The sequence below is a fragment of the Dicentrarchus labrax genome, unplaced genomic scaffold, assembly GCF_905237075.1.
Source record: "Dicentrarchus labrax unplaced genomic scaffold, dlabrax2021, whole genome shotgun sequence".
NCBI lineage: Eukaryota > Metazoa > Chordata > Actinopteri > Moronidae > Dicentrarchus > Dicentrarchus labrax.
The window spans coordinates 11924964-11937742 of NW_026136709.1; the positions used below are offsets into that span (position 1 = coordinate 11924964).

General features: G+C 41.7%; 1 protein-coding gene across 3 annotated transcripts in view; it reads right to left on the reverse strand.

Annotated features, from left to right (window-relative positions):
* Positions 1–856: 856 nt before the first annotated feature.
* The window catches only part of sema5a (sema domain, seven thrombospondin repeats (type 1 and type 1-like), transmembrane domain (TM) and short cytoplasmic domain, (semaphorin) 5A), a 119124-nt gene continuing 107201 nt past the window's right edge, over positions 857–12779 (reverse strand). The window contains exons 18-23 of one of the 3 annotated variants that reach the window (XM_051410955.1): positions 10513–10683; positions 10131–10286; positions 7989–8033; positions 6412–6623; positions 3488–3724; positions 2195–2293 (exon numbers count right to left, since the gene is read on the reverse strand). In XM_051410955.1, the coding sequence (XP_051266915.1) occupies positions 3623–3724; positions 6412–6623; positions 7989–8033; positions 10131–10286; positions 10513–10683 (686 nt within the window). In that variant the 3' untranslated portion in view covers positions 2195–2293; positions 3488–3622. Of the gene's footprint in view, positions 2294–3487; positions 3725–6411; positions 6624–7988; positions 8034–10130; positions 10287–10512; positions 10684–12779 lie in introns of all 3 variants that reach the window. The other 2 variants (XM_051410956.1, XM_051410954.1) reach the window with 2 other exon arrangements.

Genomic DNA, 12779 nt, shown 5'->3' on the forward strand with positions numbered 1-12779 from the left:
TGGCTGTTTTATACAACGTGCACATAGTCTGAAAATGCATTCTGAGGAGAACCAATATTGAAAGAGAAATGTGTGCATTTGCAGCTGCTCACACCACTTTTCCGACTCACATGTGCACACACACATGCACATACACCCACAGTCCTCAAGTCCTTATATGTGTACATACATCTCTGCATCTGCATTGCATTCTTAGATAGTAAGAATGAACTCAAGGTAGAGAGATTGATTCTCTGGAGCCAGACAGCACTGGGCTGTACATTGGGCTGCATCAGCAGCCCCCCCCCCCATATCCAACCAACCAAACAGCGGGGTGATTAATAACACCCCCCTCCATTACCCTCTGCACACAGATGGGACGTCAGGTTGAAGGTTGATGGAGAACAGCGCTGTGTGTGGTGTTACACCCCATCATACAGATTAGAGTTTGGACTTCAGACAGCGCCCCCCACCACCTTTACCCTGCTGCCTCACGCGATTTGTATCCTTCAGGTATCCTTCCACTGCTGCCGATGTCATTTGTCACTGCAGGGCCCGGCTGAAGACTCCTTTTTAAAAAAACGGGCGGGGGGAGTCTTCCACTCTAGTTTTGAGTGATTTATGATTGCTGGTGTGTGCTTACGGTGCTATGGTTTTACAGTGTTTTGCTCGAGGAATATCAAAGTCTCCAAAGTTGTCAGAGCAAACCACAGTGGACAGAAGTGTCTCACACTTGCAACTGAGTGCTCTATATCACTGCTTTCACTCTAGCTGAAGCCATCTCTATGTCATAAGCAGAGAAAATAAAACTTTAGGAGGTCAAGGGTATGAAGGCTTTACAAATGAGAAAAATGCATCTCACACTCTGACAAGTCTGTTGTGTATGAAGCAGTTTTTAATTTATGCACAGTAACACAAGCAAACATGTAAAAAGAGTTAGTTGCAACTGAGCCATTGAATAACCTAATATTTGGTTATACACTCTGAACAGAAATATCTCAACTTGATGAAGGGATTTCATCTTATATTATGCGGGTTGCACTCCAGTTGGGGTTCAGGAGAATAGTCTTTGCTACGCTCCATCTGTACAATAAATGCCATTAACATCCTGCTCTCACAAATACATATTTAACTCAGAAGCCAAAGGAATAGCGAACACTATCAAAATTCAAAAACATTATTTTTTTTCTTTACAAAAAATATAAAAAGTACGGTGACAAAGACTGAATTTGATGCAGGCTGATATGAATACTCCCAATTACTTTTCAGAATGCACATAAACTTTGTTTTTTTTTTCAAAGGAAATGTTTTATTCTTTAAACACTTGAGACACTGAATAAATGTATTTAGAAAAACTACAGACATAGGCTTCAAACTTAAGTTCCTGTACAAAAACATTCCTTTTAAAAGGAACAAAAAACAAAAAAAACAAAACACAAAACACAAAAAATGTTACATTGAAAGTTCAATCACTGCTAGCTGCTGGAGCCTGAAACAGAAAGAAAAACAAAAAAAGTGGACAAACCTGACCACACACTTCAAATATCTACATCCTGATTCCAGGACTGGGGGATGGATATTGATCCGTCTGGAGATTGCTGCAGCAGTAAATGGCAAAAGCCATCAGGCATCCCCACAGTCTTTGTTTTTACGACCTCCAAAACCAGTCCTGAATCTAAGACCAGCAAAAACGCTGCTTGCGAGTCCCCAAACCCTGGAATGCGATCAACCATGCAATAAACGAAAGAGAACGGCAGAGAAAACACGTCAGATGAAGTCATGCAAAGCGGTTTTGTGGTTATTTCCCATCATTACAAATACAGGTCTATTTTAGAGGCGTCACAGGAAAGTTAAAAGGGATCACATTTCCCACAGTCTCTTTGAGTTGACTTCTTACTTTTCCCTTTTTGTCCACATTGGGAAATCCAGTTGTCCTTTTCTCAGCAAGAGTCAAAAATTTAGCTTTCCAAGTGTACCCCAAGGCACCTGAGAGAAAGTGGGCATTTCCCCCTGTTGGCAACACTGTGTGTCTGTGTTTTCATTACATACCAGCTGCCATAGAGTCTCAGAGTGGGACTATCCCACGCATGGTGTCACGAATCTCAATACAAAGCACAAAGAAAAGAATACGGTCAAAATGGATGATAGGGTTGGTTTCCCCTCTATGGTATGGAGTCTGAACTTGAATGAAGATTTAATAGTCATCGTAGGTGTTGAGGTCGGTGAAGTATGCGTTGGTATAGGTCTTCCCGGCAAGCTGTGGGTTGAAGTACTTATTTCTTTCCTCCAGAATCAGATTGTTTTTGTTGAAGGCCTGTGAATAAATAAAAAAAAAGAAGTACATGGAGAGGAGAAAGGGAGAGGAGTCAGTATGGACTTGTTTGTGGCACATGGATCAAGTGATTATTCAGCCCAGATGGCAAGGTAAAAGCAAATTCATCTAGCCCAAAAAGAAAAAAACAAAAAGGAGCAACACAAATCAATGGGAGGCCGCTCAGTGAATGAAACATACATTTCACAGAGCAAGGTCAAAGCATTTGCAAACAGGCTGGAAAAATGATAAGCCACCACAGGGCTAAATTATTTTGATGCACGTCCGTATGTCCACCTCTGTCAACCCTAATACCCAGCATCAGCAGTTTTTATGGCCCTCGGATTGTTGGTCCTCTAGGACAATCTAAGCCATAAAAATCGATCAAAAGGGGGTCTCTTTTCTGTTAAACAATAAGGAAGAGCCATGGGGGCATCTTCTCTGTCCCCGTGTGACATAGTAAACATGGAATGAGCCCCTGATGTGGTGCTCAATACAACATCAGCAATTTGGCAAATGGATGTGTTCATATCCAGTCTGTTGTTGAGAGTGTGTGCTGGGAGTCCCTTGGGGCAGTGTAATTGAACACTTGATGATGCTGCATTTGCAGCTGATGAATGTTTCCGACTGACACTGATAGGGAACAAGTGTGCTGGACAAAAAACTCATATATTTTGATTCTTTCCCATTATGTGATTTGCACACAAAGGGAATGTAATCAACACTCCCGCAGCCCCAGAGACGGTTATGTGTCTCTGCAGGTGGCCCCATGGCTGCTTTTAAACAGCTGTGCTACGATGCTTGTTAGCATCATCTACTTTGTCTACCCGCCTTAAACCTCTCTAATTGGCAGAAGAATGATTACATTTGAGTTTTTTTGGTGCTGTAAACAAAATTTGTCTAAACTTTGAAGTGGCATTGGTGATAGAGAGGTAACAGAGGAGCGTAATAAAACAGCATCACAATGAATTGTCTTTCTCAACCCATCAAATCAAACCATTAAGTAAAATTAGAGGACAAAACAAGAAAGACAAACATGAAAAAGACATGCAAATGGAGGCACTTGTTGAAAGAGAAAAGTAAAGGAGGAATACACTGCCTTCTCACAAGCCGGGAGGGAGAAGGGGGGTGGGGGTCGGGATGGAGGGATGAAGGGGGTCTGAGCAGAGAAAGAGAAACTAGAGTCTGTACTCCAACCTGCCACACACAGGAAGTGCCACAGGAAGTGGAAGGGCGGGGCACGGTGGGGAAGAGGAAGTAGTAGTGGTTTGGGTTCAAAGAGTTGTTGGGGGGGTCAAGAGGCGGGATGTTGTAGAGGTCAGAGGTCAGTGGTTAGTAGAAAATCTCCAGGCCACGCATGGACACCCCCATGTTAGCAGAGAGAGGCTGGTGCATGGCGGGGTCGTCCAAGGGCAAGAGTACCGACACATCTGGCTGCAAGGAGGAGAGGAATGGGCAAGAGTCATCCTCAAAGAAACCCTAAGGCCACATTCTGTCTTACAGGAAGCCTGGAAATATAATAAACTGTACATAAAACTACAGCTTAACGGTGACTAGACTGCTGGAAATACACCAGTTGGCCAAGAAACCAGTATCTATGATATATTGAGAATAATAATAAGGACTAGGATCATCAGGATGTGAACCAAAAACTCTAAAATATGGCATCAGGTGTTCATCTATTCTCCCTATAAATGCTCAAAGGAGGCATATTATGTTTTTGCACACTTAATGGTTGAAAATTCACTGCAACATCCAAACCGTTTAGGCTCAGTGAGTGAGGGTTGGAGGCAGAACGTGCCTTTGGAAAATTAGACAGTGTTCATTTATCATGCAGCTCCTTTGTATTTTCACATGGACTGTCTATATTCATATCAACCTCTATCTGCAATAGAACTAACTGAATTATGCTCTATGCTCCTGACTCTAATTGCATGACAGATGAACGCTCCTCACACCTTTTTTCCACAATGAAATTACAGTCGGGGACGTTTGCTCCGAGCCAGAGGGTCTGTTCTCTCTGTGGCAGTTTTACTAAACACTTTCATATCTGTGAAGTAGTTTTGCAAACAGAGATCCAGGTATTCACTTAGTTTATAATATATATCTGATATTGCAGACTTCTCCTGACAGAATAGAGGATATCAAACACAAATTAAAAGAAAACCTGCCTAAAATACTGCTGATTCATCAGCCTTACAGTAAAATCAAGCTGACGATAAGCAACAGAGAATGTCCAATCATAGCCGGTCTTCCAAGCTTTGAATCCCTCTACTTTTTGAAGTGATGCATATGTTCCTGTAGAGGAGGGCTACTCTGCATTTAAAAAGTTTTGTGTAGTTTTTTTTCTAGCATGACCAAAACACAAGAGCAAAAGTGTAAAGAGTTTTTGTCTTTATTCTCTATTCTGTCGGTTCTAACATAAGCTACAAACATGGTTATTTGCTTACTACCTCAAACTAAACAGTAACAGAGCCTTACTTCTAAGGCCATTGGGTAGTATATCATTACCTTACTGCATCAACTTGTGGGATAATGGGTTACATTAGTAAAAATGTGTACTATTTCCGCACTATATGAAAGCTGTTCCCGAATGCTATCAGAATTTTGCCTAACATTAGGGGCTCTGTTGTGCTCTTTATTTGATTTTTATACTATTTGGGGAAGTTTACACACCAGCAAGCACAGCCAACGTTACATTTAGTCCTCGTCTAAAAGCCTTTTCTCTTCACATCACACACATTAAAGGTGAAAATGTACTGTTGCGGGAAAAAAATGCAAGCAACCAAACAGGGTATAAAGGTGAGATCTTACATTATTCCTTATCAAACTCACAATACTAGGACTAACTAGCTGTACACTGTGATACAAGAATAATGCTCTCTCCAATGTCTTCTATATGCATCAGCTGGTGAGGATGGCGACTTTTTGCCTGGTTCAGCCTCTGTCTTTTGATACAATATCATCTACTATTGCACCATAAAGTGCATATTTAAGATGTGTTTCAAATGAGAGAGAGAAAACAAGAGAAACAAAGAACATATGAAGCTAACATTGGTTTAATATCTAGAAACAGTAGCAACAGCTAATACAATCTGAAATATAAGCCTCCTTTTATCTACATCTGTTTCAAAATTACTACAAATTTAAAATCTGCCACTTCTTTTAATGGAAAGCTTGACAGGAGTAACAACAGTAACTACACTTAAGTTAGCAAATGGTCAAGCTTAGCTTCTCTACAACTACGATTTATGCCATGTCGCTTTGCATATCCAATATCTGCTTATCAGCAGGAAGAGTGATTGGTGCCAGAAGTTTTAAGTGGCCAGCTAGTGCCAGGCAAATGTAATTTATAAGAATATTTTGAGGCATTTATTTTATTGGCATAATCTCATGATACCAGATTCACTGCTTCTGAAGCGCTTTTTAGGGTAAAAAATGCACAGTGTGTTTAAGTGGTTGAAACACCCTTTAACACGGATCACTGGGAATCCTTGAAAAAAGCCCAGCTGGAGCATGAAGTAGCTGTGGACAAGCACTAATCACCAGCTCAGTCTGGCACTAAAGGCCTGATGTATCAGTGGATAAGAGGCTATTTGTACAATGAGAGTAGCTGGATCTCTGTCACTGGCTCTGGTGCATCCGACTGTCTGCAATTCAGGATGCAATAATGACACAAAGAACCTGTCTAAGCAGGGAAATGTGCAGATGCAGAGCGTCTTCGCTGATTACCTACCCACGCACGATAAGTAATTTCATTAGTATGTTATGAGAAAGCAGTGTATGACCACTGACACAGAACAAAGTCACACACTGAGACACACAGCAGAGGAGCACACGGAGAGAGGATGTACGCACAACTGCCTATCTGTTACACAACTAGAGAGTGTCAGTGCACGACAGGAGGTGGTGTGACAGTGAGAGTCATGCAGTAAGAAGTGTATTTAATCACAACTGACACTGGAGGAAGAGGCAAACCGTTGCTCACTGACTCAGAGTGTGACATCAATTGATTAAGTCAAACAGTAAGGAAATGTAAGAAACTGCTGCTTTGTCTCTACACATCCGGACATCTGACAAGCGTGACCCACAGTGAACCCAGTGCAAACCTGTCCACAGACCTTGATGGCTTCCACAGAGTCGTACTTGTCCAGTTTGTTGATGTGGTTGGTGATGCTGGTGTTGAGCGGAGCAGCTGAAATGGGGTGGATGACGGTGGCGTCATGCGACTGCTGCTGGTAGCGCTGACAGTACGAGTAGACCAGCAGGGTAACCAGACACCCGAGTATGGAGCTGCTGAGCCCCACGGCGATCATGTGGAAGAGGTTGAAGTCTGGAGGCAGAAAAAGAGGTTGGGGGTATTTCTGTGTCAGTTCACACAAGTGGAAGTGGTAATTGAAGCTGCAATTCATATGGTAATGATGAAGTGTTCTGCAATAAGGAAGACCCTTTGAGACTGTTGAGGAAAAAATTGTTGCTTCTTTTTTTCTCTTTGACTTCTGTTTTTGTAGTACTGTCACTGCTATTAGAACCGACTGTATGTCTCAGTGTTGTGTAACATGCACAGAATGCCTTGTTTAAAAATGGAATTAGAATCGTTGATCTAGATAAAGTACACATCGACTATACAGTACAAATTTATGCTCAGCTGTCAAATATCAATCCAACATCTTTTACCTTTAAAAAAAGCTCATTTACATCTGAGGAAAAAAAGATATTTCCTGTATTTTTATACACTGCTATATCAAGCAATAAGAAATTGATATAATCTGTTAATACATGATTTAATTAATTAGTCCCTTCTGAACATAATTTTTAATGGATAGAGACACAAGTCAGCTAAAATATAAGTTTGCTATCAGTTGCAAACTATAAACTATAAGTAATTTTATGTAAAGGAGAGAACAATAGTTTGTTTTTCTATGCCCTAAGCACTGCAGAACTCATTCTTAGACTGCATGCAGCCTCCGACAAGATAAGTAATGATAGCAAGAGCAGCCTGTAACCCATGTAAGAGGGAAAAACTCAGGGCACAAAAGGTCCCTAAAGCCTTGCTCCTTCTCACGTAGCTTATTGCTGTGGGCGCAGATGAGTCTATCTGCATTTTTATCTACTCAGACTGTATTGTTGCAGCTGGGCAGTAATGCAACACTGTTAAAAGTGATTTTATTGATTCACTCAAACTCCAATTGTAACTGGAACAGTGTTTTGGTCATTCACTGTGGTAGGTTTTTCATAATTACAATTTTATTGTGTAGATTAAATATTAAGTTTGCCATAAGTCATCTGCAGCTCTACAAACAGTATACAAGACAACAGTCAGCAACATAAGTAGAGATGTTGTCTACTGTGCTCCCCATAAATTGACATTATTCTTTTTGGGAAGATGGTATTTATGGCTTGAGAAGTGCGGTGCTGTTTCCAAAAACTTGACAAATTTTATCCAGTGCATCTTTGACTACATCCAGATATGATCAGATCACCATTTTCCGCAATGTATCTTGGGTGCGTTTACAGCTGGATTTATATGCTGTTAAGCAGAGTTGGAAAGCTACCTTATTGCCAAAGATGCTGTATATGTGCAATGCCAGGTGTTATCCTCTCTCTCTCTCTCACACTCTCTCTCTCTCTCCCTCTCTCTCTCTCTCTCTCTCTCTCTCTCTCTCTCACACACACACACACACACAAACCAAATTACCTCCACAGCGCCTCTCCTCCTGGCTGGAGCGTGCAATCGAGACTTCTGACAAAGGAGAAACAGCAAAAGGCAGCAGAATTAGGGCCAAAAACCATGTACACATACACCCCTGTTAGCATGACAAATTGTACTCTTGAAGGTGAGCGTGGAGATGAAAGCTGTACTCAATATGAAACAGATTATAGTAAAAACTCTGTGAGCTAATCACGGCTGTGGCACCTGGAGTGGTTTATGAAAAGTATCAGCTCTCATTAAAGGAAATGAAGTACAAGACGTTGCTAATGAACCTTAATGGACTACCTTTCCCATTAAAGGGGATGGATGATAAGGTATAAAGGCAAATGGGTGATTCTATAAAGACCTGTGAAGGGTTTTCATGACTATTATATCCCTGCTAATTAATACAGAAAAGCTTACAAATTTATGTTTCAATCAAATGTTTATTCTATGCAATAATTAATGATTCCTGAAGTTTAGGAACTTTAGGACAGTACGCATGAATATATAACTTTTTCCAAGCAATTTATAGCATTTTAGTCCAGTGTTTGCAGTGATACAATGTGAATAACATGAGCATCCTTTGTTACAGGGAGGAGTGTTAATGATCTCTGTGTAGCACAGATCAATGCTCTAGAGTGTATTGCATTACTGGATGTCAATAGGGAGATGCCTGTCTAAGCAGGTATCAATACTAATGGTGTGTGTGAGATATTTGTGTGTGTGTGTATATTTAGGTTTAAGAAGGACTTTCTGAACTTAAAGTCTTTCAGAAAGAGTTTTTTAAACATCTGTTCAACTGAACGTTCCCTAAACCCCTTAGCTTAGCAAGTGTAAATAGACGTGCCTTATGCTAAAGCAGTGTGCATGGGGTTGTGATAAGAGTGATTTTTGGCATTTGAAGAGTTTGAAGGGTCCAAAGGCCTTTTTTAAGAGATTAAAATGTCATTTCCACCGTCATATTGGTGCAACACATACAGATCTTATTAGTTATTACTGATTGAAAGTATCTCTAGTAAAGAGCCTTTATTTCTTTATGTCTACTACAAGCATCATCAACTGGCAGGGATGCTGACTTTTTGCCTGGGACATGAAGCTTTATAGCCTCAGGTTTTTAGTATTATATTGGTATGTAACCAATTTTAAACAAGTGTGCTTGAAACATTCAAAATTCAAACAACTAATGGAGCTAACGTTATCTTAATTAGCTCACGCACTACAGCTCTGCCAGCAGCAGTTGTCATTTTGACTACCAAAAATCAAAGAGCAATTTTTGAGTGGTAAAGCTGACAGTGCTGTCATTGTAAACTGTAGGATGTGCTGTGTGAAAATGGACAGCTAGAAAGGTGTAGGTGAAGTAAGGTGGGCAGGGGTTAGCGAAGAGTTAATTTTCCTCTGTGGCGTGAACAAAGTTTATCTTACCTTATCTTAGTGGCTCTCTAAAAATAAAAATTCTTTTAGTACCTCACATGTAGTTAATTAGGTTTAGTTGACATTTAAGAAGTTGTTGCACTGTGAACAAACAAGAGAAAAGCTCCCACACAGTTTCTACTTAGAGTAACACTGCCATTACTGTTACATTAAGGAAAAGGTTGCATTATTAAAGGGCAAATGATCACTTAAACATGCCAGAAAATAGTAAAGAAATAATGAAAATGCTAGAATGACCAGGTACAGAAAACCGCATAGAGCAGCCATTTCTCCCACATTTGAAAAAAGTAAAACTGCTGGTGTAAGTGCTTTTTGCATGGCCTGACAAGACTGCTAGGCTCATAATGAAACTAATATAGCAGCAGGGTTGTTGGAATGAGTAGGGAGACAGCCCTTAAGTGTAGCACCCGGGTTCACGCCCCCATGTAATCACCTGCCACACTCAGGAGTCCTTGAGCAAGACACTAATCCCAACCATCATCCCAAAAGTGCTGCACTGTCGCTGAACCTGACCTCTGACCTGAGACGAGTCCCTTAGAGGGATCAATAACATATTTCATTATCACAGGATTCTTGGAAATGAACTGAATTACCGCTGCGGGCATATGGTGGTGGGTTGTGCAGAATGAGTGTGTGTGCTCAAAGTTAAGTCATGCATGAGTGCCCAAGACTTTCCTGAAGAGAAGAGGCGACCGTGTCGGAATGTGTGATCACCTGGTATAAAGTTGGAGTCAGGGGAGCATGGCCTGGTCTCGCTGTTGTTTCCTGAGCACTGGTTTCCAGTGGGAAACAGGACATCGCAGTGTCGCACGCGCATCTGGGCCCCGTTGGAGTCACAGTGGGACCACTCCGACCAGCTGGACCAGCTCTCTGGAAATGGCGATGACAGTCTATCTTAGAGCCTGTCCAGTGTGTGTCCGTTTATATGTGTGTGTGTGTGTGTGCCCTCAGCTGCACATTAGTCATGCATGAGTGCCCTCTGAGAGACTAAAGAAAATAAGCAATGAACCTGTGATGGATTGGTGGCCGAGTCATGGCCCTAAAGCAGCTTATCACTGAGGTGTGTGTGTGTGTGTGTGTGTGTGTGTGTGTGTACCTGGACAGGGTTGTGTGTTGCACAGTGCCTCCTCAGTGTGCAGGCCCAGACAGATGTCCCCTCCATAAGCTGGTGGAGGGTTGCTGCAAGTTCGCGTCCTCATGTAGTGTCCCCCTCCACACGTCACAGAGCACTTGGACCATGAAGACCAGCATGACCAGCTGCCGTCCACTAAACCAAGGATATCATATTGTTCATGTTAATGCTAAAAAACTCTACAATTATATAAGTATAAACACTTTTTGCTTGTGTAATTGATGTAGAAAAACAGGAAATAGTTACTAAACTTCACAGTTTCTTGTTTTCGAGGAAAATAGCCCCTAAATATTTGTGCTTTCATGTTTTCTAGGATTTTGGTTCCAGGTCATTTCAAAAGACAATTTCCTCTGAACATCAAATGATTGGCAGTCATTCCACGCCATTTCAAACAGTGATGCGTGACGCACAAATATAAAGCAATTTGAATATGTGTGTATATTTGTGTGTGAGTGTTTTGAAGTGACAGGAAGTGTGGTTCACCTAGCTATTACAGCAAGCCTGACCCCCTGCCCCCCTCTCCATACTCTTCTCTCCTCTGATTAATAAAGATAAATGAAGCGTTGCGATCCGCTGTTGTTTTTCCTCCCCTCACATGGTGCCAAGTAGCAAACAACAGACAGTTAAAAACGTGAAAATTCATGACAGTATCAGCGCACAAAGAAGACATAAATAGATTAATGAGATGTGGGAGAAATGAAAAGAGGGAAGGAAAAGGAGCAATAAAATGGGGGCAATCTTTGGCCATGAATCACAACAGAAGTAAATATCCTTTTGGTCAATCATCTGGATAAAACCGTACTTCATTGTGGCAGAGAGATATTGCCCTTTCTGTAGCACTTGAGAATTGCTTTTAAAGACCTGATGATGGCTGGCAGCACAGTGCAGGTAATTGAAGTTGCCGATGCTTTTCGTCATCTCCCTGTAATTTCTCTATCACAAAGTGACGTGCAAGTCGATTCCTGGCCCTCGATGACGGATCGCCTCATCTCGGGCGCAGACGCAAGAGAAACACGGATTCATTTGTTTCCAAACCAGATGGATGGTAGGCATAACACCTTTTCTCTCATTCTCCTTCACAGTGCGCATTTAAAAAGCACTGGATTAGCCATGGGAGGATTACAATTGGTCTACCGGCACGGTCGGCCTGCCTCAAAATAATATCTCACTTTCAGAGGGGTGCTAATTGAGTATGCATTAGTATTCATTGCTACTCAGGCTGGCTTATGTCGGTTCCTTTGGGGGACAGGATTGCGGCGTTGTTCATCAACATACTGTAGCTACGGTATTATTACAGTCAACAGAATAGGTGTACTACATGTATTAACATAATGATGCGGCGAGGAAAAATCAAAGTACATTCACTCGACATTTTACTCTGGGGGAACACTTGTGGCAACCATACAGGCAGAGCTCTCCTGAATAAACGAATCTCTTAGATCCATTCGAAGTCTTCATCTGAGCTCGCAGCAGATAACAGCTTACCCTATTAGCGAGTGCGCTCAAGCTGTTGGGAGCTGAATGGCATGTACTTTCACTGAATGAATTAACAGGCTGTAAAAATAGTATCGATGGCCGCTCAATCTCTTGGGTTTTTTTGCCCGCTTACAGCGTGGCGGAAGCTATGAAGACAGATTGCGGCGGCTCAAGATGACGCGCAGATCCAGGCTTTTATTAGGATACCTAAGTCCTACTCCAGGGGGCTTGATTATTAATCATCTGAAACAATGCTCCTGCTTGTCTGGTTGGTGCCTGTGCTGGATACCAGGTGTGCTTTATGCCAAACTAAGCACTGGATTTCCATTTAGACAGCTTACTTCCCCTGTCAGACAGAGTATTCTTTTAATTAGAAAGCTTCCTCTGGCCGTCTTCTACTTTGAGGAGTGTTAAAAATGCATTGTCTCAAGGCCTTTCACAACAGAATATGGCCTCCCAAAGCTGGCAGCATAATTACCCAGCAATGTAATTACATACTGGAGCGCCACAGGGATTGTCTCGGATTCCCGGTGTAAATTGGGGTCTTCGTCACACCTCTTATCTGCAACTGATTTCTTTTGTAGTTCCTGATGATTTGGTAAGTCATTTTGTCACTGTAATTCTTTATCCATTAATCAAGGAAAAACATAGCTTGAGCTTGGTGTGGAGTAGTGTGTATTTATCTGTGCAAGAGTGAAAAACAGGGCTGGCAAAGTAATTGACTTCTGGTCTTATTTCTGCGTGTCCTGCTGTTT